The sequence below is a fragment of the Suricata suricatta genome, chromosome 4, assembly GCF_006229205.1.
Source record: "Suricata suricatta isolate VVHF042 chromosome 4, meerkat_22Aug2017_6uvM2_HiC, whole genome shotgun sequence".
Lineage (NCBI taxonomy): Eukaryota > Metazoa > Chordata > Mammalia > Carnivora > Herpestidae > Suricata > Suricata suricatta.
The window spans coordinates 90,840,063-90,867,950 of record NC_043703.1 but is presented as its reverse complement, the minus strand read 5'-3'; the positions used below and the strand labels follow the sequence as shown (position 1 = coordinate 90,867,950).

The 27,888-nt window shown below is 39.0% G+C and overlaps 1 protein-coding gene across 1 annotated transcript in view; it reads left to right on the top strand.

The window, feature by feature from the left end:
- LRPPRC (leucine rich pentatricopeptide repeat containing) overlaps positions 1–27,888 on the top strand; it is a 108,355-nt gene that overhangs the window by 79,038 nt on the left and 1,429 nt on the right. Inside the window, exons 28-37 of the mRNA XM_029937271.1 lie at positions 3,916–4,058; positions 4,195–4,303; positions 7,548–7,674; positions 14,087–14,175; positions 17,522–17,726; positions 19,922–20,061; positions 20,193–20,308; positions 22,780–22,854; positions 24,665–24,749; positions 26,921–27,063. Coding sequence (XP_029793131.1) covers positions 3,916–4,058; positions 4,195–4,303; positions 7,548–7,674; positions 14,087–14,175; positions 17,522–17,726; positions 19,922–20,061; positions 20,193–20,308; positions 22,780–22,854; positions 24,665–24,749; positions 26,921–27,063 — 1,232 coding nt within the window. The remainder of the gene's footprint in view (positions 1–3,915; positions 4,059–4,194; positions 4,304–7,547; positions 7,675–14,086; positions 14,176–17,521; positions 17,727–19,921; positions 20,062–20,192; positions 20,309–22,779; positions 22,855–24,664; positions 24,750–26,920; positions 27,064–27,888) is intronic.

Genomic DNA, 27,888 nt, shown 5'->3' with positions numbered 1-27,888 from the left:
TCACAGCAGACTGCAGAAAGAGGCATGAAACAACGGTACACATTGCCTGGTGGTTTTTGATAGCCAACATTCATGTAACTAATATCTAGGTGAAGAAATAGAAAATGAAACTATTCATACCTTTAAATACTAGTTGTACTAAACGTGTTTCATTTTCTACCTCCTCTATACAGTGTGATGGCCACAGGTGAGCTGATAAAAAGAATCTGTCACAATTCAGATTTTAGTTCTGTCTTTTCCAATACACTTTCTAATATCCCCTTTCATGGTGATAGTCTTGCAAAATTAGTTCCTAAGACCTATAACAAACATGAATGAAGCAGCCCCCCATCTGCATAATGAATATACTATTATTTTGAGTTGACAGTATTTTTACCTTCTTATTGAACATTTTCTTTATATTCTAAACATGTCCATTTCTTTTTACATATATACATATAGTTTATTATTTGTATGCATTCTTGGAAAACAGAACTGCTTTATGTTTGTAATTTTGTCTTAGAATTTTTACAAGTCAATTTTTAAAAAGCCAACATTTACACTTTAGCATTTATTCTACCTTAGACCTTATTTGTGTGCGTTTTTTTCAAGTACTTCTGGCCATTGGCATTTGTTTTTACACTGTGTGGTTTCCTCTCATTATTATACAAATAAAGCATGAGTATATCCCAAGTTACTAAAGAGTCCAGCAGTACAGTAGTGTACAGAACAAAATGTGGAACTGTCATTTTGTCCACCCCTCAGGGGTAGCTTGTCAACTGGCCAGCCTTGTATATTTGTATCCATATAGTTTTTACATATACACCAATTATTTTGATTGTTTTATCCTCTGCATGTTTCATACTCTACTCATACATCATACTCTATGTTCTGTGGTTTCCTTTTGTACTTAATATGAAATAAATTCCCAGGGAAAGATCAGTACCTTTCTCTCTTTAATTATCAAATCTAAGTGCCGATGTCCTTTTTATTTTAAAAATATATTTGTGATTGAGTTTATGCAATCATTATTCTTCTAGGTGTTCACATTGCTCATCTTTGACCAGTGGCAGCTCCTTTACGTTGGCTCCTAGGTCATAGGACACCCCTTGCTAGTCTTGGGTTGTTTTCAGGCAAAACAAGACCATCCAGGCTTGTATAGCGTGATCCCTGTCCCAGCCCTGGGTTCCTTCTTTTAGAGTGGAAGGATGTTTAGAGACCACAGTTTGCAAATTGCCCTCTCTGATCAGTAGTATGTCAGAACTTTCCGACCAGGGGGCCTAGGTGGCTCAGTCGGTTAAGCGTCCGACACTTGGGCTCAGGTCATGATCTCATGGTTCGTGGGTTTGAGCCCCGCATAAGGCTCTATGCTGACAGCTAGCTCAGAGCCTGGAGCCTGCTTCAGATTCTGTCTCCCTCTCTCTCTGCCCCTCCACAGCTCGCTCTCTGTCTCTGTCTCTCAAAATAAAGACATTAAAAAAAAATAACTTCCCGTTGCGCAGGCAGTGACAGCTGTTGTCACACACTGGGCATATTGCCATAAATTACAATCCCACAACAGTGTGTATTCTGGTAAAATCACTAGTGGTGTCCAAAATCATTGGTCATGTACCTTAACAGTCCTCAGAGGTTGTGTAGTGGTCAGTGCCCGGAGGGTGACGACGGGATCATAGAGGCAGAGTGTCCATGCCCTGGGCACAGCCCAGGTAACAAGTAGGATTGCTTAGAAGAAGGGATTTTAAGCCCCAGAGGGATGTTATACAAGAAAGGCGTGGCCTTTCTGTCTCTTTGTGTGTTTTTGCACACAGGTGCAGATATTGGTACACTGACTAGTTTGTCTCAAATTTTTGTTGTGTATTTTGTGATCCAGGTATATTTCCAAGTTTTTCCCCTTTAAACAAAAAAGTATGTGTGTGTAAATATAAATGAGTTGTTTCATGCTATAAACACTAATTTTCATGTATTTTGAAATATTTTCTTGTATGAGTTGCTAGTCTATTATAGTTACAGGTGCATCTCTGTGGTCTCTTATCCTCCAAACTGGAAGCTTCCATATATTTGTGCTAGTTTTAGAAGAAAATTGTGTTCCTGTAATTCTTACAGTTGGAGTCCCAGAGTTGCACGTCTTCCAGCCATCTTCTCCTCAGTGTTTGGAGTAGTCATATTTGCTTAAAAGGAATCTCTTTACAAAGCGCCTTAGCAGTTCTGTTTCTAGGTCCCGGAGACCGCTCCTGACTGTGTCCCGCACAGTCCACGGTCCTCTTCGGCCGGGAATGGAAGTGTTCCACCTTTTCTCTTCGACGGAAGTAAACATGCTGGGGCTTGATTTGTTGTTTATGAATTTAATTCAGTTAGTTTTATATATTCACATAATTGAAAAGTCATTGTTGAGTTTTATACTACATAAGAACATTCTAATGAAGAATAAGCATAATTAGCTTATGAGAGTCTTGTTTGGAAAATAGGTTGTAAATTTAAGCGTTCTGTATGCAACTGATTTTACTATCAAAGTATATACAAAATCATTGCAATCTGTGTATGACCTGGAGAAAATGTCCTACTTAGTAACCTTTCCTTTTACTTAGGTTTCTGATGGAGCATGAATGTGTTTTGCTTTTCTTCTTTGAATTTTTTACTTTTAGGAATCATTAGTTATCAAAAAACTTAGCTTTTCATTTGGAGGGGTCAGGGAGAATCTAAGAAAATCTCATTTGTTTTAGTATTTTGGAATCCCTGAGAAACATTGATTTATGTTTTCTGGAACATTCTGGTCTCTGAAATAACCCCTTTCCTAGTCCAATGAAGATAGGATTGGAAATTTAAAAAACACTTTGTAAGGAATATTTCTTTGTGCTAATAGTTATACTGGACTTAATTAGTTCCATGATATTTTTCATATTTTGGTCCAGTTTTTCACAAGCAAAAGCTTATTATATTAAGTGACTGACCTTTTCTCTTTTTAAAACCCGTTAGAAGGTTTTATTTCTTTTTTTTTTAATTTTTTTTTTGTTTTTTTATTTATTTTTGATACTGAGAGAGACAGAGCATGAGAGGGGGAGGGGCAGAGAGAGAAGGAGACACAGAACCGGAAGCAGGCTCCAGGCTCCGAGCTAGCTGTCAGCACAGAGCCCGATGCGGGGCTCAAACCCACGACCGTGAGATCTGACCTGAGCCGAAGCCGGAGGCTTAACCGACTAAGCCACCCAGGCGCCCCTAAAACCCGTTAGAAGGTTTTAAAAAGAATGTCTTGATTATTAAGTTTTTGCTATTTGTGAAGACTGGATCACCACATAAAAGGAACATATAAGGAATACCACATATTCATTCAGTATGAAGGAATCAGCCTATTTCCTTCCAGCAAACTTCCCTTGCCCTATAATACTTGTAGTCTGATGGCATTATTTGTGGGATGAGAAATCTGTCACACGACGTCATAGACATTCTTCAAGTCAGCAGAAGAGGCAGCATTCTCCCCATTCAGCTAAGTGAAAAGTGTTTGTTGATTTGTCCCTTTTGAAGAAAATGATACATCTGTCCACTTACACTCATTTTAGACCTTCAACTGTGTATTCTACTGCATACATGTACCCATCGTCTTTCCAGAGTCTCATGGACAGAGTTGAATTGTTACCTATTTCAGATTTCAGCAGTGGGTAACTTCTCAGTGACTTTAAAAAGGTTTTCAGAGTATGTAGTAAAGATTAGGAGGTTTGTTGTTATTTTATAATAGGTAAGGGCTTCCTATTGTTGAAAATTCAAAAGGTATACAGAAAGAAGTCTTCTCACCTTTGGTGCACAATCATCCTATTCCTTTCCCTGGAAGCAGTTATTTGAGGGTAATGGTTACAATTCAACATCAGATAGGAGGAAATTCTAAACATTTTTATGAATTCTGCTTAGTATATTCATTAATTTCTGCCTAATCCAATTTTACAGAAATAAATGGTGACTGGCAAAGAGCTGATGCTGTCTGGAATAAAATGCAAGAAGAAAATATTATTCCTCGTGCAAAGACATTAAGATTATTAGCAGAAATCCTTAGAAACAATAATCAGGAGGTTCCATTTGATGTACCTGAGGTAATTTGTTTTTAACTGTAAGCGTAACAAGGTTTAGTTGTCAGTATAACGTCAGGGCATTGATGAGGCTGCTTTTATACTAAGAAGATCACTGTATATGCCAGTTTTTGTTTAACTGAAGAATTTTGTTTTTAAGTTGTGGTATGAGGATGAAAAGCACTCCCTGAATTCACCGCCACCTTCCCGTGAAGAGAAAAGTATCCACAAAAATCTGTTGAATGCCTGCCAACGAAAGAGAAGCAAAGGTAAGCCTGTGCACAGGGGTCTTCTTCCGCAGAGCGACATGAGGTCTAAGCCCATCTAACCAATTAGAAGTGCTCTAGGACAGACATGGAACGTGTGTAAATTGCTTATTTTCATTCTTATATTAAAAAAGACATTTTGGGGTAGCTGGGGAAACTTAAATATCAACTGAGTAGTAGATAACAGTAAGGACTTATCTCATTTTCTTTTTAAATTTTTTTAGTTATCTTTATATCTAGTGTGGGGCTTAAACAACTAACCATGAGAACAAGAGTCACATGCTCTTCTGGCTGAGCCAGCCAGGTGCCCTATCTCATTTTTATTAGATATGACAGTGATGTTAGATTTATAGGACAATGTCCTTAAAATTTAAGAACTAAAATGAAGTATTGAGAGAAGAAAAAAAGTCAAGGTATCTATAACCTGTTTTAAAATACCTAAACCATAAGGAACAAAGATAAAGCAAATCTGGCAAAATGTTAATGATAAATGTTAGATGTAGGTGATAGGTATATGGAAAGGTCAATTATACTATTCTTTATATTTTTCTGTACATTTGAAATTTTTTATAATATAAAATAGGCATACATTTTATCAAAAATTATACTTTGAAAATAGCATGATCATGAATGGTTTTTTTGGGCAAATGTATTTATTATATATATATATTTTTTATCTGAAAGCAAAAATTGATTAGGGCTTAACCACCGTCATAGGATATGTTGAAATAATCAAGTACTGTTTCAAGGTTAGAGGCTGGACGAGAGTTCTGGGATTCTTCTTCCTCCTTTTCTCTAGTGGTAAACTTCCTGAGGTGGCATGTCTACCACCTTTGACTACTTTAAAATTTTTACGACCGTCTTGAACTCTCTGATAGCAGCTTGCCTATTATTTTATAGACCTTTCCATTTAGACTTCATTGTACTCTTTCAAAATCATAAATTACTATAGTTTCCTAGCATACTCTTTAATTTCCTTCAGTTTTGTGTGGATTTTCAAGTATGCTTTTATGACTTAGACTGTTAGGTAAATTTTTTTCATTTTAGTATTGATAGTTTTGACAGTTCAATAGAAAGGAATCAATTTCGAAATTTATAATTTCCTCGTATTTCTTAATGGAAATTTTGTGACACTGACATAAAGCATCCAGGGTCATGAAGAGTAACTTCATCCTTTGTGTCATTATCCTTTGCTACATTATGCACCCGATACATCCTTTAGTCCTTACCTTATATATGGTAAACCTAAATATAAAATTAATTATCATCATCAGTACTATTTAAATATTCCAGTGGAATTTTTATTTGACTGAAATGAATATGAAATTAGTATTTGCTTCCTTTTTGAAGACTCTAGAACTCCTTCATCTATTGCCTTTTTAAAAATTGTTGGCTCAGTTAGTTAAAGCATCCAACTTCAGTTCAAGTCATGATCTCGTGGTTCGTGGGTTTGAGCCCTGCATCAGGCTCTGTGCTGACAGCTTGGAGCCTGCAGCCTGCTTTGGATGCTGTCTCTCCCTCTCTCTCCGCCCCTCCCCCACTCACACTCTATCTCTCTCAAAAATAAACATTTTTTAAACATTAAAAAAGAATTGTTTTTAAGTGAAAAGTCTTAAGCAGGTATTAGTGTTTATTATAAACATAGAGATATACCCCTATTCTGGTTTTATGATGCAATTTACATTTATCATACTGATTTTATCCAGTTAATTCTTCAAATTTTTATTTACAAATCTCAGGATTTGAATGCTTAGCAAAGTATGAATACTTTGAAATTCGAATGCTTTGCACAAGAGCACTTTTTCAAATCTTTGATAGTTTAGCATCCTTACTGACTTCCACACCAGAAACCTGTGGTGAATGAGTGTGGTACTTTACAGTGATCACCCCTTCCTCCCTTCCTTCCTTCAAGAAGTAGAGAATAATAAACAGAGCCATACCAATTTTTTACAATGACTACAGTTTTAGAAAACAATTAGTAAGATTTTCTAGATTGTTTTGTTAATCTTAAATATTCGAATGATTGTATGTTTCTGTCTAGCAAACCATGCTTGTTGGGGGAAGAGACAGTAATTGCATTGCCGTTAACCTCTTAGCTCCCTTACAAGGGAGCCCTGTGTACGGAATGACAGATTTTATCTGTTAAACCTCAGTTAGGATGCAGATACTAATGTCATACCTTTTCTCTTTTGTTTTCTCTGAGTTTAGCTTGAAAGAAGGTTTTTGACATTGTGACTTCAGTTTAAATTGAAGGCCTCATGCAAACTCCCCTAACTCAGAAATACTAGTGTCATGTCTGCCTGTTCAGAAACCCCTAAGGTAGCTCCGAATGGTTTTCTTGAGCATTAATATCTTGTTCACTCCTAATTGTACATACTGCCTTTCCTTACATTGAGCTTTCTCCCATAAATGTTCATACGTGGCAGTTCACTTATGCTCCGTCTCTATTGTGATTTGTTTATACACACCAGAGAGTGGATTATAGTTTCAGTTGGATGTTTATAGCCAGGCAGTTTTATTTCAGAAAAGTAAGTGACTGAAAAGTGTAGTTACTTCTCTTTTTGGTAACATCTTTTCATTCACTGACAGTTATTGTGAACAAGTGAAATAAAACTGTTAATCAGTCAAACAAATGTTGCTTAGTTTACTTGTTAGATACCTGTATATTTGAAAATTGTATGTTTTTGTATAAGTCCTGTCGTAGCCAAATAACTTGATCTCCTAATTTTAGAATTACAGGCTATATTCACCGTAATGCTGTTGTGTTGGAATGTTAACCATTGTAACCACCCACTTATAGATTAACGAGTGCTTTAAAATGGCATCGTTTGCTCCCCTCAATCTAAATTATACCTGTGGTTTGTTTGGACTTTAACACATATTTTGCAGTTTATTTGGAAACTGGTATCATCTTTTGACAAATTCAGAGGAGCTCTTTCTTATTTTTATTGGCATGAGTATGATTTATTGACTTCAGAAAACTAGTACAAAAAGTAATTTTACAAGGAAATCCTTTCAGGTACCTTCCATGTGGCTTAAGTAGAGTTTCCAACACTGTGACTTTGTGTTTACAAACCTGAGAAGGGCCACGGCCTCTGCTGTTAGGCCGTGTCTGGGAGTGGTGTGGGGGGCGAATGTGGAAACGCAGAGAAATCAGGTGGTGTGGGGGCAGTGTTCTAGGAGTTTTCCCCCTCCTTTTGCCATTTTAGAATAATGTCTTCGCATGTTATGTTTTTTTCCTTCACAGATGCATATATTATTTTTCAGAAAGCACAAAAGCAAAACATTGTGCTGAACAGTGAAACTTATGGCAGTCTTATAGAATTACTTTTGGAGAGGGATAACTTCTTACAAGCATTGCAAGTGAAAGATGTGTAAGTATTAGTTTCTTTCTTAAACTTGATTTTTAAAAAAGTATCAGCTCTTAGTTTTTTTCCAGTTATTTGTAATGGTAGCAGCCGCTTAATTATCCTGAACTATACACAGAAATCCTATGAAATGGTTTTCTAATTTTATGGGGTTTTTTATTTTAACATAAAAAAAATAACTGGGGCCCCTGGGTGGCTCAGTCAGTTACGTGTCCGGCTTCAGCTCAGGGCATGATCTCATAGTTCGTGGGTTTGAGCCCCACGTCGGGCTCTGTGCTGACAGCTCAGAGCCTGGAGCCTGCCTCGGATTCTGTGTCTCCCTCTCTCTCTGACCCTCCCCTGCTCACGCGCGCTCTCTCTGTCTCTCAGAAATAAATAAAAAACAAAAAACGTTAAAAAAAGTTTTTTTAAAAAATAACTTTTCCTGGCCCTGCACAGTGCAGTACATTTTATTTGCCTAGTATAACCTCGCCACTCATTTATGATGTTCATATACAGAAGAATGACTTCTTTTTCTTCGTCATACTCTGTTTCTTGTTCACCAGCTAGATATGTGAACCTTTAGTGGTGAAAGGAGCCTAATATAATGAAAACACCCAAGGACTTTGACATTAAGCAAGGGTATTTCTTTTGGGGAAATTACCTCTTATCTCTGAGCCTCGTTTTTTCTTCTATGTGATGAGTGGATGACAGTAAGACTTACATTAAAGATCTCTTCTAGGTGTTGAAGAGCATAGAGTAAAGTAGAGAAAATATAGTTGCTCAACACATCTTACTGATTTTTAAAAACTGTTTATTTGGGTGGGGGAGGAGCAGAAGGAGAGGGAGAGAGAGAATCTCTGTCAGCACAGAGCTCAATGCAGGGCTCTGTCTCACAGACCATGAGATCATGACCTGATTCGAAATCAAGAGTTGGAAGCTTAACCAACTGAGCCACAAAGGCACCCCCTCAACACATTTTAAATGCCTTTTCTCTTTCCCCTACTGTTGTGTTTTTGTTTGATTTTGGACTTAAAAAAAAATCTTTGTGGTGGTGGTGGTAGGGGTTTTGTTTCTCTGGCTAGTTCCTCAGAGTAAAATACTTTGTTAATCAGAACAAGTAAGACATTTTCTTACCTGATATGTCAGGTAATGGGCTGTGTTGTCTTATCCTCAAGGAGTTAACATGAAAAGTTGACTTTTTAACCAGAAAGAGCCCAGAAAGGAATAGATCACAGTCACCTGCTCTGGAATATTGACCTGTCCTGGTGATGAGTCAGTAGCCTTATTTTCAGTAGCAAAGGTCAGCCTTCTGTAGTGTATTACAATTTCTGAAATAATCTCTCTTGGCTCAATTTTGGCCTTCAAAATTTTTAAGTCACAGTACTTTTGGAATATTAGAATCCTGGATAGAAAGTGGATGTTTGACATTCTTGCAATTTGCTGGAAATTTTGGTGTTAGTGCTAGTGTTAATGTTAAAATTAAGCACCCTAGGGCCATATTTATTGTTTATATTTCATTACATTTTGAAAAATGTATCTGACTATAGTTTTTTGCGGAAATACATAACACACATGTGTATAATATATATAGATAGATACAGTAAATATAGATGTATATATACAAGTATAATATATACTTATACACACACATGCACACCATATTATATCTATGGTCTTCAACCATCATTTGTATGTCCTATAATCAAGGACAGTCACACTAAGACTTTTTTTTTGAAAGTTCAGTTTTTTAATGTATTCTGTACCGCATTTGTGTGTTTACTTAGTTGCTGATTGAATTACGTATCTCCAGAATACTGGAGACATGCTCAATTAGTGACTTGGAAAATTTTGCGTTGAACAGCCTAACGCCATCTGTAATCATTGAAGTCATCAAGGGGGTATGGGTTTTTCCTAAAATTACTTCTCAGAAAATTATTACATTAACTCTCTATCCTAACACTGCTCATAGTAATGAAAGGCATTCTGAAGCAGTCGTGATTTGGGAGGAAAGAGAGGCAGCATAATGAGAACAGCATTTTCTATTGTAAACTGGGTCTGATTAAGTGAGGGGACAGAGGCAAAGATGAAAAGTGTTGTTGTTGTTGTTGTTGTTGTTTTGTATTTATTCTTGAGAGAGAGAGCACACGAGCAGGGGAGGGAGAGAGGGAGACACAAAATTCAAAGCAGACTCCAGACTCTAAGGTGTCGGCATAAAGCCCTGCATGGGGCTCCAACCTATGAACCATGAGATCACGACCTGTGCCAAAGTCGATATTTTAACTGACTGAGCCAACTAGGCGCCCCAAAAGTTTTTTTTTTTTAAACTTTTAATTCTGGGGTTGGTCACAGAGATCTCTGAAATTCCCCTAAGTACAGATTGCAATTTTTTCTCATTTTAATTGGGCTTATTCTAGAATTGTGAGCCTCACATGCTGGTAGCATAAAAAGATTTCCCACAGCCCACCTCAAAGATTGATTCAGTCTGGGGCACCTGGGTGGCTCAGTCAGTAAGGCATCTGACTTTATCTCAGATCATGATCTTACAATTCATGAATTTGAGCTCCGCTTCAGGCTCTGTGCCTGCTTCGGATTTGGTGTCTGTCTCTCTCTGGCGCCCCCCCCCCCCACTCTGTCTCTGTCTCTTAAAAATGAACAGACATTAAAAAAAAAAAAAAATCAAAGATTGATTCAGTCCATCTACCAAGCAATTATTGGGGGCCCAGAAATCCGCGTTTTACTAAACTCCCTAAGTGATTCAGTAATCACATGTCATAAACATTTTGAACATATCCATTAGTAATGAATTGTACTAACGTAGTACATGTTAAGTATATTATAAAACATACTGAAAGAAATAGAGGGGTGCCTGGGTAGTTCAGTTGGTTGGGCATCTGACTCTTGATCTGGGCTAAAGTTATGATCTTACGGTTTGAAGATCAAGCCTCGTGTCTTGCTCCGTGCTGACAGCACAGAGCCTTGCTTGGGATTCTCTACCTTCTTTCTGCCCCTCCCACACTTACATGCACTCACTCTCTCTCTCTCAGAAAATAAATATATAAACTTAATAAAATAGACATTTCCCAGAGGATAAGATTTAAAAATAGAGGATTAAATGTTCTTTTGCCTCCCCGCTGGAGTGTCCATGTGGTGTGCACACCTTTCCTTGAAGACCACTCACTGGTGACTGGTTTTTCAAACTGCAGTTGTAACCGGTAAGGGTCATGGACTCTCTTTAGTGAGACAGAACCAACATTTTGCTTAACTGAAATAGACAAGAAAATATCGAAGCACTTCACGTGGTAAAGATGGTTTTGCGAGTTTCATTTAGTAAAATTTGCTCCAGTAGGTCGTGTGAAACATTTCTTAGCGTGTGCGACTGTGGATCTTGATCAAACGAATGTTGTGAGGGCTGCTGGGCTAGGAGATGCCTGCAAGCACAGCCCTCTGTGCCTGTTCCGTGCACCACGTGCAGAATGTATGTTGATCTTTCCCTCCTTCTCGAGACCTTCGTGAAGCCTTTCTGAACCCTGAGGGCACTTGTATCCTAGCTGTGTTGTCCTTCCAGGAGGATTTTGTAGCTGCCTTCCACATGTAGCTGTGTGGGCCTAAGAGAATCCTAGACGCAAAGCCTTACCTTGCCTCAGCACCCAATCTGGGGATTGGATGCACATCCTTGCCCTTAAACCGAGAAAACGTTATATGGAACTCTGAAGAATGGTATCTTGGGTTAGATCGACATTGGGTTATTTTAAAAAACTCCGACCTAGAACTTCAGAAATGGTAGTTGGGGTTCAAGTTTCTAATGAAGTCATCACTTTTTCCCGTTTTATATCAGTGCTCTGAATCAAAAAGAATTGTTGCTTCTTTTAATGGCCTTCTTTATTGTAATGTCATGTGACCAGAGGAGCCTCCGTAGCAAGTGGCAGTGCCCCCGTGTATTTTGGCCCTGTTCCTGGCAGTCAAAGATAGCAATCTGTTGTTGCTTTACTGCGTGATACCGCTTGTTCAAGTCTTCAGAGCAGTCATTTCCCCTGTGAACTAAACAATGCACTTTGTTTTTGCTGTGCCCTTACTGTACCCTCTGATGTGTTGCATTTACTGGACCTCTAACACGATATCTTCACTTTTATTAACAAGGTCATTTAAACCTTGCGCACAAGTAGTGGAACCTCAAAAGTAACAGTAACAGCAGCCTTAAAAAAATTTTTTTTAATGTTTTTTTATATGTTTTGGAGAGAGAGAGACAGCACAAGCAGGAGAGGGTCAGAGAGAGAGGGAGACACAGAATCCAAAGCAGGCTCCAGGCTCTGAGCTAGCTGTCAGCACAGAGCCTGATGCAGGGCTCGAACCCATGAACCGTGAGATCATGACCTGAGCCAAAGCTGGATGCTTAACCAACTGGCCCACGCAGAAGCCCCCAGCAGCCTTTAAAAAATTAAAGAAGCCACCTTTCTTTCATTTTTAGTTAGAATTACATTTCCTCATGTTTCAAAATAAAAAGTTAGATATAATGATTCTACCAAGAGAGGGGGAGTGCTTATGCAAAGAGCAGTGAGGGAGATAGATTCTTGTTTTAAATCTCTGATACACTAAGGTGTGTGTTTAGGGAATTGAGGTTTCCACTCCTCCGTCACAGCAGCCATGTAGCCAGGTGTGGCTAGTAACACACAACTGTGTTGGACAACATGGATGAAGGCTAAGTTTCTTTTGACAGCTCTGGACTAGATTTTGTTTTTATAAAAGGAAAGATCTGAAGTATAGGTCAGAAGTAAACTTCTGTTATCCGGCACTGATCTCTGCCAGTAACTTTTTGTAGGTTTTTTTTTTTCCCCCTTTTGCCAGTTTGGAATATGTTCTGGTTGTGATTGGTCAGTTTGTACTTATGTAAAATAGAGATGTTCGGTGTATCATAGAGCTGAGGAGAGTTTCGGTCTTCCTCTTGATCCCCACTCTCATACTTGTATGGAATATGTAGCTTTTTGAGATTGGAAGAGACTATTGAAAGAAAACACTCTGTTTTCAAGGCTTTTGAAAGGTTGATAGTTCACACTTAATTAAGTCAGTTAAAGGGAAAGTTTTGGTACTGCATGGTTTCATGAATTTTATGTAATATTTTCATGCAAATATGGTATAATACATGTAATAATGTTGGCTTAAGAAGTGAGCCTAAGCTTAATAGTGTCTTCTGTTTATTTAATCATGCTAAAGATTGAGAAAGTAAATCCTTTATGCAGTTTTTAGTCTCATGCACGAGTTGTTGACTTTAAAAGCTTTGACAGATGGGACAAAGGAAAAAAGTCAAACTGAGCAATGGGTGCTTTGGTGGGATTAAGAGGATTGGTCCGGCGGGGTGGGGGTGGGGGGGTAAGAAAATCCTGTTCCCCGGGGACTGCAGGGTCGAATCTCAGAGGCTGGAAGTGACTGAGAGGCTGGGCACGTCACCATGTCTTTGGCGGATTTTCTTGGGATTGACGAGAATAATTTAGGAGTGACCCTGCTTTTCTCGCAATCTGCTCAACTTCCATGTGCACGTCCGCAGGCTGCCGTTGTTGGCGGCAAGATCAGCACCGAGCTTGCTAAGGCAAATGGTGGCAATTGCTTTTGCTCCTGGTGACCTGTGGGGATTTCCTAATCGGGAGATGAACCCTTGGGGGCATTAAGGATGTTGAAATTTCATCACAGGACATGTGCAAACTGCGTAGCTGACAGAAATAGTCCTGGGCTGGGGTTTTTTAATCATGTCAGTTTTAGCCATAAGTCAAATGATTTTTGCTCTTGAGTTTTTAAAAAGTTGGTGGGGGGGGGCGGTAATTTCAAATTAAATGGCTGGGACAAGATTGTTGAGTGAAATTTTTAATATTAATGTCATGATGGGTTTAGTTCTGCCGCATGCTCACCTTTAAAAACTGTATGTATCTGGATGACAGAAATTTGAAAATTAATCAACCAAATGATACGGTGTTAGTAATATGCTTTCGTTTATATTTAAAATATACAGCGCTGAAAATAAATGTTCATTTTTGTTGCCGAAAGAATAGTTTTACATTTTATAATTATGGTGAATGTAAAAAAAAAAAAAAAAAAAGAGGAAAAAGTATCCAGCTTAGGATACAGCCGAACAATGCAGGGCATGCAGTTATTTTAGTCATCTAATATGTCAGCATTCAAGAATCTGAACCGATTGTTTAAAAAAAATCTTGTACTTTGTTTCTTTTGTTGCTCATTTCCAACTTTGTCATCTGTCAGAATGCAAAAAAAAATTATCCTTCTATAACCATTGACAGGATAACACAAAAGCTGTCTCCAGGTCGATATTTTGCAGCAATATTTTTAACATACGAACAGTAGTTTTTATAATTTCACCTTGGTGCTCAACCGTTTATTATCGTATCAGAAGCATGTCAGTAATTCCTTTCTAAATGTCTGCTTCTTTTAGCGCTGAGACCCACATCAAGGGCTTCACGCTGAACGATGCTGCCAGCAGCCGCCTCATCATAGCGCAAGTTAGGCGGGATTATTTGAAAGGTATGTCACAATGCTTGACCTTTACGTCACATTAATGCCTCTGCAGATTTTTCTTGTAACGCCCTTCGAATACTTGGATAAAGGAGTCCATTTAGCAAATTACCTGCTTATCAAGAGCCTTTTGTGGTAGCTGAGAGACGTAAATTACTGTACATGCATTTATAATACAGCTTGAATATGAATGTACTTGTCATTTGACCACTTAGTCCAGTTTCCATTCCATTTAACACAAGATGGGTTTTCTTAAGATGAATCACAGCTCTTCAGACATGCAAAATTTGTGTTCCAGAACGAGAGAAAGTACAGGCTTTCAAGTGCGTTAAAATTCACAGCACAAGTCATTTTGCTTTGGAAATTAACATACTTTAGAGCATCTGAAACAATTCCCCGCAGTTGTTTCTTGCATATTGTGTTGGTTGTATGTGAGATAGCAAATGAGTTAAATTGAGTGTTAAATGTGTGGGATTGTGCACCAAATGATTATAATATTGATTTTTAAAACTTAATCTAATACTTTTTCTATAGTTCATAATACCAACAGCACTAAGATACAGTGTTTGGAGTTTGGAGTTTAGCGTTTTTAAATTAACATTAAGAAAATAACCCCAGAAAGCTGCTGAGATGACTTTCGGGAGTACTGGGAAGGGGGCCGTTTGGTGATGGGTGTTTGTGGATGGATTTGGATCTGGAGGTCTTAAGAGTGAGCTCCCAAGGAGGAAACGATACTCTCTCGGGCTTTATGTTTGAATTTAGTCAATACAGTAAAACCATTCAAAACCCATGTCGGAAATCTTTAAGGAACATTGAAAACGCTTTCTCACTGTTTAATATGGTATCTCCTTTCTTCCTCGCTCTGTAGGAATGATGTGATTCTTCACTTGCATGTTTATAACATAATTTCCCATGCCTGAGAGAAAGCTATTAATTGTACAGCTTTAATGTTCTCCTGTAATACTTAAATACACTGGTCTTTAGAGGTCTTCCTCATTGATTAGGACCGAGTATATAAGTGATGATTTTTCTCTTTTGCAAAATTTCTACCGCAGCACTCCACAGGCAGGGCCAGCCCATCTAACAGTCCTTTTGGACAGGACTTGTTACTAAAACCTCAAAAGCTTTCATTTCATTTTCAATTTAAAAAAAAAAAAAAAAAGTTTTTTGTCAGGTGGATATTTAATGTAGAATGACAAACAGTTTTAAAACATTGTATAAATTTGTTTCCCATATTTCTGTAGACATGGAGATAAAGACAAAACTTTTTTAATTTCAAGAGGTTAATTTTTGAGCTGAATCTGAACTGAATTTGTTTGACTGCTGTCCATCACTTGTATATTAGATACCCTTTGAAAACTACCGGAAACTTTATGATGTGATCTCACATCTATTCCTCTCAGCTGTTCAATTTAGCAGGTGGTTGGCCGAGAGTGGGGGCCCTGACACTACCGCCTCCACCCCTCACGCCGCCTCCCATGCGTCACCGTCAGCTAACCTGTTGTTGGAGTCCTGTGGTCGTCAGCAGGGATGGGAATGGTCCCTGCCTCCTTATCTTGCTCCATGGCTAACTGGCACCCCCAACTTTTAAAATTCCCTTCTCTTTTTCAGGTCTCTTCCTCAATCTCATCTAAAGCAGAAACATAAAGCCAGTTCCATCTTAATCTAATTTTGTAAGCAGATACTATTCTAGAACATTAGTAGCTGATTTATATGGCATGTGGGCAATATATTCAGTATTACTAGTAAACTGAGACTGTGGAAAGGACTCAGGGGTAGAGTGTGGATGGGACCATTTTGCGTGTCCCCTGGGTCCTAAACTATATGGAAGGCAAGTCCTGTTCTGGGAACTTGGTTCTAAGGTCCCGTGCTCGCTTTGGGTAGACGTAAACTGGTCTGTTGTCCCAGGCCCCCTCTCTCTCGCTCACACATACCCGAAGATACAGGTACGGGTGTGTTGGATTCTTGGGCAAAATATTTAAACTGTGTTATCTCAGTTTCTCACCTATAAAATTGGTACTTACCTCAAAAGGGTAGTTGTGAGTGTAGCTGCTGACTACTGCGTCTCCGTGTAGTAAATGCTCAGCACTGTGGCTATCTTATTTTTGTTAGTGTTTTGATCGAGTGGTGGGCAGATCCTCCCTAGCAGACTGTATTCTTGGTTAAAAGAATATTTTTAAGTTGGTTATCTAACTGTGACTGCCAGTCAAGGAAGACTTTATCACGCTTGTTTCATAGATTACATTATTAAAATAATATCAACAGCATTTTGTTTCCTAGAAACACATGTGTATTTACAGAATTTTAGAGAATGTGCCGTTTTACCTACCTGTTCTATTTTTCCTGCTTGAGAATCCTGGTTTTAGATTGTACATTTGTAGTGGTTGAAAATTATTTCCTCAGTAATCAACACTGAACGGATCATGTTTTTTTACTGTGGCGCTTTTAATAGACTGTTTAGTTACTACCCTTTCCGTCATTCTTCTGTAAGAGATAGGTTTGTTCTCGTTTGAAAGCTGGTTTCAGAGTCTTCGTTTTTTCTAGGTTACATTGCTTTAATTCTAAAAAGCTGTGAAGTTTTCCTTGATAGCAGTAGTGGTGATAGTTAGATAGATAGTATGAAATATCCCCCGCCCCCCAGTCTACCATTCTGTCTTTAATGATTTTGCTACACTGGCACTTGAGTCAGTAAATCAGGATATTCTGTTTTTATCCATAATCAAGTACTTATATAAGCATGATGCCTAAGAAAACAACAACAACAAAAACCCTATGGCTATATGTATCTACTAAGTGTTCAGTCATTTCAGATGAATTTGTTAGTGTGGAAGTTGAATGTCCTAGTTTGGCTGCTTCTGTGTAATCGATCCTGTTTAGACTAGAGAGACGTTGTTTTCAAAGAAGAATCTTTGGGATATTAGATTTGGGTAAGCAGGTAATCTTTGAGTGTAATAAAATCTGGGAAAGTATGAATGTGGTAGAAGTTACAGTATTTCTGGAGACGCTTTAATTTTTAAAATGATTTATATTTTTCTGAACTTGTCAATTTCCTTGAAATTGGTCACTAAATGTTATCCCTGAAGAGAACCCATGTTCTGTCTATAACAATTGTATTTTCTCTGGGATTTAAAGAAGAAATTTCTCTGGTCTCTGATGTTTTATAGATAGCCAAATAGATCTTTTTTTTTTTTTAGGTTTCTCATAAAGTATTAATGTTTTCTGTAATCTAGAATAAATCATTCATAGCTTTTTGTGTATAGCCATTTGGTACTCGTATCTAAAAGCTGGTTTTCAAAATGCATTAGTTAGTACGGTTCATAAAAGAAAAAGTCTGTTGCCTGCTTTTCTATCGTAGAGGCTCTAAAAACACTAAAAACAGCCTTGGATCTGGAGCAAATACCTTCTAAGGTAGCAGTGACCCGCCTCATTCAGGCATGTGCCTTGAAGGGTGATGTAGAAAGTGTACAGGAGATTCAGAAGATGGTAAATGGACTCGAAGATTCAATTGGACTTTCAAATATGGTTTTCATCAATAACATTGCTTTGGGACAAATAAAGAAGTAAGTATTTTCAAGTTTTCTTTTCCTTCACTGGATACTGGAAGGAGCATTATCTCAAATACTACCTTTTAAAGCCTTTCTTAGGCTATTAGAAACCATATCAACACAAAGGACATATTGATGCCAGTAGCTGATTGTTCTCTCTTAGGGCATGATTATGTGTTACAAAATGTGTGTTAGTTTTAAATTAGACCTTAGAATGACATTTATCAAATTTTTCAAAATTGTGAAACTTTCCCCACGGTGTGCATACGTGCCAGGCCCATGTGTTGAAACACAGATATGGAGTTCATTTGATTGTCAGCAACACTAAGGGTGACACTCGGCTAGAACATTGTGAATGCTGAGGGATAAGCAAGGTTGTTTAAAATAGGCATTTCTGTTTTCCCCACCATCCTTCCCATCCATCCTGGCAGCACGCACGTGTAAAAAGCGAGGTGTTAGAGGTGGTTCTTTTACTGCCATCTCTAGATTCCTCACGGAGATGTGCTACTGTAGCTGTAAATCAGAACTTGACTCTTATTAACCTCGCTAATAAAGTATGTTGCTTAAATTAAAGATTCATGGGAGGATTATGGAATTGACACTGTCCATGCTTTGTTCTTGAATAGTTAATCTCATATACAGGTGATGGGTTACGATCATTAAAATATAATAACTTGTTTTTGCAGGCTCTTTAGTTTATTCCTATTTCTTTGGGCAGAAAAGCTGTGTTCTGTTTTGTTTTTTTTCCTTTTAAAACTGTGTCTTGGGAAGCCTGGGGCGTCAGTTGAACATCTGACTTTGGCTCAGGTCACGATCTCACAGTCTGTGGGTTCGAGCCCTGCGTTGGGCTCTATGCTGACAGCTCAGAGCCTAGAGCCTGCTTCCGATTCTGTGTCTCCCTCTTTCTGCCCCTTCCCTGCTCCTGCTCTGTCTCTCTCTCAAAAATCAATAAACATTAAAAAAATAAAATAAAAAGGTGTCTCTCTCTCTCCATGTCCCCTCCCCAGCCTCACACACCTCCCCCCCGCCAATAGAACTTTGAATTTTCCCTTAATAGGAGAAATGTGATTGGGGTACCTGGGTGGCTCAGTCGGTTGAGCATCCAACGTCAACGTCAGCTCAGTTCATGATCTCATGGCTCATGAGTCCAAGCCCCGCATCCCTCTCTGTGCTGACAGCTCAGAGCCTAGAGCCTGCTTTGGATCCTGTGTCTCCCTCTCTCTCTCTCTCTGCTCCTCCCCCACGTATAGTTTCTCACTCTTTCTCAAAAATAAATAATCTTTAAAAAAATAAGAGAATGTGATTATTTTAGGTTAGAAGATCAAAGAAATTATCCAAGTAAGATCTGGATGAATTTTAAAATGCTACCATATTAAACACAGTTTTATATGATGTAGAGAATGTGATTTTATTCACTATTAAATAACTATCTCACTGAAACCCATAAGAAAAACTTACTGTAACAGGGTGCTCATTTTTATTAGAGAATTCTTATGCTTTAGGTAAGAATCCCAACTTAAAATCTGTTATTTGGATTCGGACTACCATATCATGACTGTAAAGTATCAGTTAAGGAGTACCTTGACCAAAAAAGATAGTCGTACAGATCATTTTTTTTAATCATAACTTGTTAAATAGGGTCACGTAACTGGTTTTTTTTAGTGTAGACATACTTTTTTTTTTTGGTTGAGAATTTAGTGTACATTGATTATTTTTCAAATGTCGTATGATACCTGACAAAAACAAGTTGATGTGGCTGGTTTGGGAGACACACAGATAGACCTGGGAAGAGCAGCAGCAGCTCAGCGAACCTGAGGTGTTACTCAGGGGGCAGTTGTAGATCAGAAAGCCTAAGTTAGAGCACTTAAACAAGTTTTCATTTGATACCCAAAGAGCTGCAATATCAAATTAAATATTTAAGATACACTATTTTCTTAAGTCACTGTCATTAATGAGTTGTGTGATCTTGTCTCTAGCGCAGTATTTTATAATAAGCAACTGCTTCCGTTATTATAGTATAAACTGCCTAGTGATTGCTTTTGTTACCTAAATGTGCCCAGTGATTTTTATCTGGTTAGTTGTTAATCTGTTTCCTTTTTTCCTAAAGCATTTGTCTGTGTGACTCTCTTAAGTTCTCATACTAAAACTGCCTACAAGATTGATACAAAAGCAAATACTTCTTTAATAATGTGTTTTACTTTCTTTGACAGCAATAACATAGATGTTGCGATAGAAAACATTGAGAATATGCTTACTTCTGGGAATGAAACCGTGAAACCCCAGTACTTTGGCTTGACATACTTATTCAGAAAAGTAATAGAGGAGCAATTGGAACCAGCAGTTGAAAAAAGTAAGTGAGCTGTTCTTCCTAAAGAACCCAGAAGCGCATTTTCTCCCTGGTGAGGTGCGACCCGATTTCTCTGGTGGATGAGTTACACTACTTTTTAAACAAAAGGTTCTTTTTACCTGTTACTTTTTCAGTAAGCATCATGGCAGAGAGACTGGCCAATCAGTTTGCAGTTTACAAACCTGTCACCGATCTTTTCCTTCAGCTTCTGGATTCAGGCAAGGTGGATGATGCCAGAGCTCTCCTCCAGGTAATGACTCGCCACACCTGGAGCGTGGGCTCGGGGCTTATGGGAAGTGAATTGAGAATTACCAGACCTACGTGTAGGGTAGAATCCTGGAAATGGAGCATGGTGCTACTGGTACACTCACATTCAGTGTGAATCCAGGTCACACGACAAGGACTGGCTTGTAAGCTGGACGTTGCTGGTTTTAAGGATGCCAGACTGGAAGAGGGCTGCCCTTAGATTTAAGGGGGAGGGAGGGAAGAAGTGTGCTGCTGAATGATTTAAAGACAAATGTTTCTGTGCAGATAGGAAATGCAAAAACATTCCTTTGATTTCCTACTTTAATTTCTCTAATGCTCTAAAGACTATCGCCATGGCAACACAGTTTGCAAACAAAAAGTAGGAAATGTTTGCTTTTCAAGTACAGCTCCTCACTTGAATACTCAAACATTCTCGGTGCCTTATTCAAGGTTTATTAAGAGTTGAATTTGCTTTCTATTCACTTGTGTGTCACAGACACATTAAATGACAAATGCAGGTCTCTGTGGCCCGCACTCGCAGTTAAATTAGCAATCTTCAGGGAAGGAGACAACTGCATTCATGCCATTTTAACAGCACTAAATATAAAGCCGTGCCAAGTGCCGAGAGAACGGTGGGTGATCGGAGCTGCCACTGGCAATGTACACAAACAGGCACCGCTGGGGAGCCCTTCCCAGCAGGTGGCAGTCAAACAGTCACCATGATCCCGCCAACGGCAGTGTTTGTGTAGACTCCCTGTGTCAAATTGAGGCCTGGGACCAATTTCTGGTAGTAAATAGTATTATATTCCGTTCCATTTTTACGAGCTGCGAAACATATTAAGTGGTAGGTAGGGAAGGTGAGACTGTGCCCTGTGTGGGAGCTCTAGGGTCGATCCCGAAAGTCCATCTCGTTGGACAACAGAACCCAAGCCATTTTTAGAAGGGGTCCTTGAGAGATTTCTGTGTGTGAACAGTTTGGCAAAAGGTGGAAATTGGCACGTGCCTCTAAGGCTTTTTTACTTTCTGTTCCTGGACAGAAATTCCAGTTAATTGGGAATGTTCTGGTTTGGTTTGGTTTGGTGACTTTTTTCTCCTCTCCCCATCCCCACCTTTTTTTTTTTTTTTTTAAAACAGGTCATACACAGGGATTTCAGGAATCTTTTCGTGGTTTTGTCTTGCTGCCTTTAGTGTTCAAAGTTCCATCTAAAAGGAATAAACTCTAAAGCTTTATCTTTGTACATATCTAAGTGTACTTACCAGGGGGTATGTGTCCCTAAGTATGTCTGCAACAGTATTCATTCCGTGTTAACAACACGATTTTGATAGCTCTCTAAGAAGGGGCACTTGCCGTCTTACCTGCCAGCTTATCCTGAGCCATCATCGCCCAGGCTCTTAGTGTGCACAGCAGCCAGGGGGTGGGGCGGGGCGCCGCAGGGCCCTTGCCCGTGCCCTCGGAGCCGCGCTCACACAGCCGCCTCTCCAGGGCTCTTGGTGGCAGCTGTGCGTTGAGACATCGGCCACAGTCTCTTCGCTGTCATCTCTTTCAACAGACGGACGCTTCGGATGATAAACCCTTCACCCATCTGCTACCTGCTTGTCAAACAGTAAAAGATTATTCTTGCCGCAGCGAAGAATACTTTATTCACAGATGTCGAAAACATCAGTTGACAATGTAAATGCTCTGTGTGTCCCCAAAAATTCTTTTTATACCGTTCGTTTTAGTATTGACAGTGGTTTAGAGCTTTGAAAGAGCAGGGTGCTCTTAGAAACTTAAGAGAATGACATCTGTGATGAATGTAAACTAAAATATTGTCTTGCTATATTTGATTTTACTGCGGCATCTAAGATGGGATAGACACTTGATTTCTCTGGTCTGTCATATAAACTTTTTTTTTTTTTTGAGTTTAACTTTTGTCTCTTTCTCAAGCGCTGGCTGTCTGTTGCAATGAAAGCCTTTTATAAAATAGAGAGATTGAAATCAGTCCTTTTGTATGCATAAGTGTAGGTAATTATACTTTAAAGAGAACTTGCTTTGTACATTTTAATTTTTATAAAGAAACGAGCAGTTATCTCCCTGACACCTTATTAAATGTATAATTAACCTTATGATCCCTAGCTCACTTGTGAATGCTTGGCAGAATAATTGGAGAGGAATAGTGCTTCTTTTTTTTCTCTTTCTTTGCAGTCCTAAACCTTATTCTGTGGTTGTTGAAGCATTGGTTTAATTTTTCCCTTTTCTTTTTAAACAAACTTTATACTCGTGGTGCCAAGGACAGCACTCCACTCACAAAAGCTTGGCATTGCTGGAGTTTGTTTTCTTTCTTTTGCCTTAAAAAAATGGGTTGACAATTAGGCCTTCCTTTTGGTAATGACACATCACTGTATTATTGTGAACTTTTGTTAATTGGAAATATTCACCTTGGTCTCCTTGTTTATTAAAAACCTTCGCTTACTGAATAATGTTTCAATTTTTAGAGATGTGGCGCGATTGCTGAACAAACGGCGATTTTCTCCGTGTTCTGCCTTAGGAGTTCTCGGAAGCCAGGAAAGGTACGGGGCGGGGCTCGCTGGCCGGCCAGGGAGGCGCGAAGCCAGTCTTGTTCAGGGACCTGAGCGTCACTGAAGAGCATGTTGGTTCGGTCCCAACGTGAAAACACTACAGAGACTGATTTTGCTTGTCTGTACTTGTTCACTTTCTTAGATGCTGAGACAGAGTCAGTTCAGGCTCCTTTTGTCCTAAAAATGCAAGACACGTTCATGCAGTGAATCCCCCGTTCATGTGGTTGTGCGTGAAGAGCCTCAAGAAAGGGGCCCCTACAGGGGCGCCTAGCTGGCTCAGTCGATGGAACATGCGACTCTGATCTCGGGGTTGTAAGTTTGAGCCCCATGTTGGATGTAGAGATTACTTTAAAAAAAAAAAGAAGAAAAGAAGAAGAAGAAGAAAGAAAGGGCCTTAGGAAGGAAGATAAAAATCTTGTTGCTTACGTCACTTGGTCCATTGAACAGTGGGAAGCGCTAGTCTCCGTGCTGGGGCTACCGCCTGCCGTTCCTCAGGTCTAGGCCATCAGGTAGATGAGCCAGTTGGCTCTAAAACTGGCATGTGCCACAAATTAATGTTCTCAATTTGTATAGTTACCTTATTTACACTAAAAAGCTACATGTGTGTGTATAAAAGAAAGCCAAGTCCTATTTTTGATGTTAAAAAAAATACATTTCCAAGAAATTTGTGTAGATCCGATTTTAATTTTGAAACATCATAAACACCATTGTTAATTTATTTGGACACATGTGAAGTTTTAAACCAAGTGCCAGTTATAATGTTTGTTTTATGCAAAATGTTTAGGTCTCTAGTCTGAGAGGTCTAGTTCTCAATTTCCCTCACACTAACAACACACCGCTTTTGGGGCGTTTTTAATTTTACCCAGTTGTACTTTTTATCTCTTACTCATACTTATTTATAGCAAACAGCTTTTCAAAAGTACTTATCAGTTACTTTTTCCTTTCATAGAGACTGTTTTTTTAAAATTTGTGATTAAAATGAATATGAAATCTAAAAAGTACTTGTGACTCTGTGTCTGGGTCTGTGGCCACATGCCCAGTGCCTGCTGCCTTGCTTGGAAGACGGACAGGAAGTGCGCAGTCCTGTACCTGCTGAGAACGTTCTTCCCGGGAGACTTGGAATTGCAGGCAGTCCTGGAAAACGCAGGTCCAGTTACATAGATCGAGAAAACATAAAAAGTGAATTAGGATTTTTAAAAATTCCAGTTATGGTGTCTGCCTCTTTGATAATAGGATAATTAAGCCAGGTGTATATAAAATCCATCCTTGATTTATTTGGCAATAGTGGAATGTGTTCAGTTAGTCACTAGGGTAGGGCAGGTCTGTCTTCACTCCAGGAACTGAACCCGCTGGTGTGTGTAGATACTTCCAAAAGTACCTGAGTGATCTCTCGAAACACTCTGTTTCTATTCAGAGCCTGAAAACTTCAGAAGGACTGAATTCTTCACATTTTATTTAAAATTCTTGGCACCTTAAGAGTTAATATCTGTGTCTCCCAACTTCTTGGTAAAGTTACCTGTTGACAAAAGAAACAGTCTTTATGATGTTTTAGAAAATGATTCATAGAAGTGTAAATGGAATTTGCATTAACTTTTGAAAAATGCTTGTTTGTTTTGGCTGTACATTATCAAACCAACAATAAAATACTAAGATAGACTAGAAGGGAAGAAAGCTTATTAAATCGAATAGGCAGTTCTGTTCTAATTGTTGTGAAGATTTTTCTGATACAAGTATGTATATCAGTATTTTATTTCACTCTTCTTTTGAATTGTGGTAACATTTCCTATATTTAATTTCCTAGGCATCAACTCTGAAATCTTTGTTAGAAATGGTTCCTGAATTAATTGAAAAGGAAGAAGTATACAGTTGTGTCATGAAAAGCTATGGTAATAAGTTTAATCTGACTATGTTGTTGAAGTGATTTAGATATTTGTAGTGTAGTCAACCAAGTCTTTGGCTCAAAGACAGTAATCCTAAATATCAGATCATTGTGATATAATTGACTGAACTGTAGAATATGTTTTAAAAGTACATTTAAGGAAAATATGTAATTATTCATACGATTTTAACATAAAAGCATCACTGGGCATCTTGGGAGGGTCCCAGCTATGTTGAGTAGGAACCTGGGCTCTTGGAAAGACTTGGAAGTCCACCTGAGTACATCCTGGGAACCAATCCAGTCTCCCCAAGGCCGCCTCAAACAAAACAGGAAACAGGCACATAGTTGAGACTATCATGTGACTTACCTTCTTGCCCCTTAAGTGCCCTCCCTGCCTGCCTACATTTCTGAAATAACAGACCTCTTCATTAAAAGTGGGCCCCACGATTTTACTTTCACATCACAGTTGAAATTCCAGTCTTTAAAGCACTTTGCTCCCTGATCGCCAGCTCATCACACATGAAAGGAAACCAGGCTAAAGTTTCCTCGGTAATCAAGATAAATGTAAGCATTTCATTTCTAAGTGATAATCACCTATCCACCTGCCACCCTCTGCTTTGCTCACATGAGGCAAGGGGTAAATAAAGAATTGCTTTGTTGATTTTATTGTTGTCAGGGCAGCAAACTGCAATCAGAATTAGTCCGTTGGTTCTTCGTTTCTCCCCACCTTCCAAGGTGACCATGATCTATTTCAAAATAGAGGCAATAATCACAAAATTTCTTAAAGTTCCATTTTGGGGATTGGGAGATGTTAAATAATGACTAAATGTCACAAAATAGTGTGAAACAACATAAAACTAACTTCTGTAATCCTACTTGGGAGTTTGGACAGGAAAGAGCAGGGAGACCATGAAGGTGGTGAAAGGCAAGATGGAAGAGTTTTCTGACTAGCTTCCTGGAAGATGGTAGAGCTTGAGCTGTGCCCTTGACAGTGACAGGGAAAGGATTTGGTCCCTGAGGGGAGATAACCAAAGATTTATCGACAGGAAATTGACTTCACCCAAACCACAAAGATCTGTTCAAGTCCAGTGAGAGCTGATGAGTCTTCCACGCTCACTACCTTTTGGGAGGTCCTGGGATTGATCCCTAGACTCCTGTCCATCCTGGAGGCTCGCCCTGGCTGTGCTGGATTTGGGGCTGGTCATACAGCACTGGTATAGGGTAGGGGATTGTGAGGTGCTTAAATGTTAGAGTTGAATTACCAACACTAGTTGTTAGCAGAGCCCTTGTAATCTCAATAGTAAACCTAAAAGTAAAATCCCTACACATCAGCTACAACTGGAAAACCAGCTAAACTTAGCTCCTAGGCTACTTCACCATCTGTTTAAGTGAAATATTAGTGTAACTCGTTAATATTATGTAGGTGTATATAGTTTTTTATGTAGATTGATTAATGTATTTAGATTATTTTTGTCATTGTAGCTAACTATGTACCCATCACATTTGCTTAGTTTACAATAGGAGAAGGTATTGAAAGTCTTTTTAGTGGTGTTTAGCTGATAATCTTTATCGTGATGTAGGTCTAGATTTCCACATAATTTACATGACCCTCTCCACAGCAATCCTTGAGTTAGCTTGATTTCAAAGTGTGGTTTAAGGGGTGCCTGGGTGGCTCAGTTGGTTGAGCTTCCGACCTCAACTCAGGTCATGATCTCACAGTTTGGGAGTTCGAGGCCTGTGTCAGGCTCTGTGCTAACAGCTCACTGCCTAGAGCCTGCTTCAGATTCTGTGTCCCCGCTTCCCCCAGTCTCTGCTCCTCTTCCAATAATACTCTGTCTCTGTCTCTTAGAAATAAATAAACATTTTTTAAAATGTGGTTTTAAGCAGAGGAGCATTGAATGGTGTATGTTTACTTTGGTTTATGGTCACTTTAACTATCATAGGTCTCAATAGCCTTATTTGTCATCTTCGCTTTTCTACTGAAGAATGCTGAATTTGAGGTGTGGGGACGAGGGAGGGAGGGAACTGGTAGTTTCTGAATGTGGCTTTTTGCTGAAAGTATTTAACCATTCATTTGCCTGGTGAGGAAGGGATTTGGGCATCTCTGATTGGCTAAGTGTTTTGGGAAGGGAGGACCACGGTAGGTGGTCTTTATCTATGATTAATATCTTTTTTCAGCCTTAGATAAGGATGCTGCATCTGCTAAAGCACTGTATGAAAATTTGACAGCAAGGAACATAAAATTGGATGATCTGTTTCTAAAGCGGTACGCAGTTTTGCTGAAGAATGTTGGTGAACCTGTCCCTTTCACCGAACCCCCTGTGAGTATTTCTTAATTAAGGGGAAAAATACCTTTGCAGATTTATGTATGCTTCATATTAATGTGGAAACAAAATAAGTTGAATACTTAATTACATGAGGATTAGATCTCTATGAAGAGCCCTCAGGGGAGGGCTTCCGAACCCAGTAGTCATGCAGCAGGTCTGGCCGTGGGAGCACATGGGCCTCTGGGGCTGAGGTTTAAAACACAAGGTCAATCTCAGACCTTCAGCTGTAGGTATGGATTTATCAAATGTCCTTGGGGCAGTTTTCTCATCATTTCAACTTGAAATAGGATTTAATGGCCTGTATTTCAGTAGCCAAGTATATGGTGTCCCTATTAATTACTTGTTCATTTTAAACAAGTTGGTTTTTAGCTCTTCATGTAGGAAGGTCTCTTTCTTTATTGCGGTATCATCGACGTCACCGTGTAGTAGTTTCAGGAGTAACCTACCGATTCGGTATTTTATATACTGCAAAATGCTCACCTCAGCAAATCCATTGCATCCATCGCCACATGTATTTATACATATAATTTGTTTTCTTGTGATGAGAACTTTCAAGATCCACTCTCTTGGCTGCTTTCAAATATGTGGGGCACCTGTTTGGCTCAGTTGGTAGAGCATCTGACTTAATCTCAGAGACTTGAGTTCAAGCCCCCTGTTGGACATGGAGCCTATTTAAAAAACAACAACAACATGCAATACAGTGTTAACTATGGTCACTGTACATTACATCCCCATCCTCATTTTATAGCCAGAAACTTGTGCCTTTGACCCCCTTCCACCTGCGGCAGCCACCAGTCTGTTCTCTGTATCCGTGAGCTT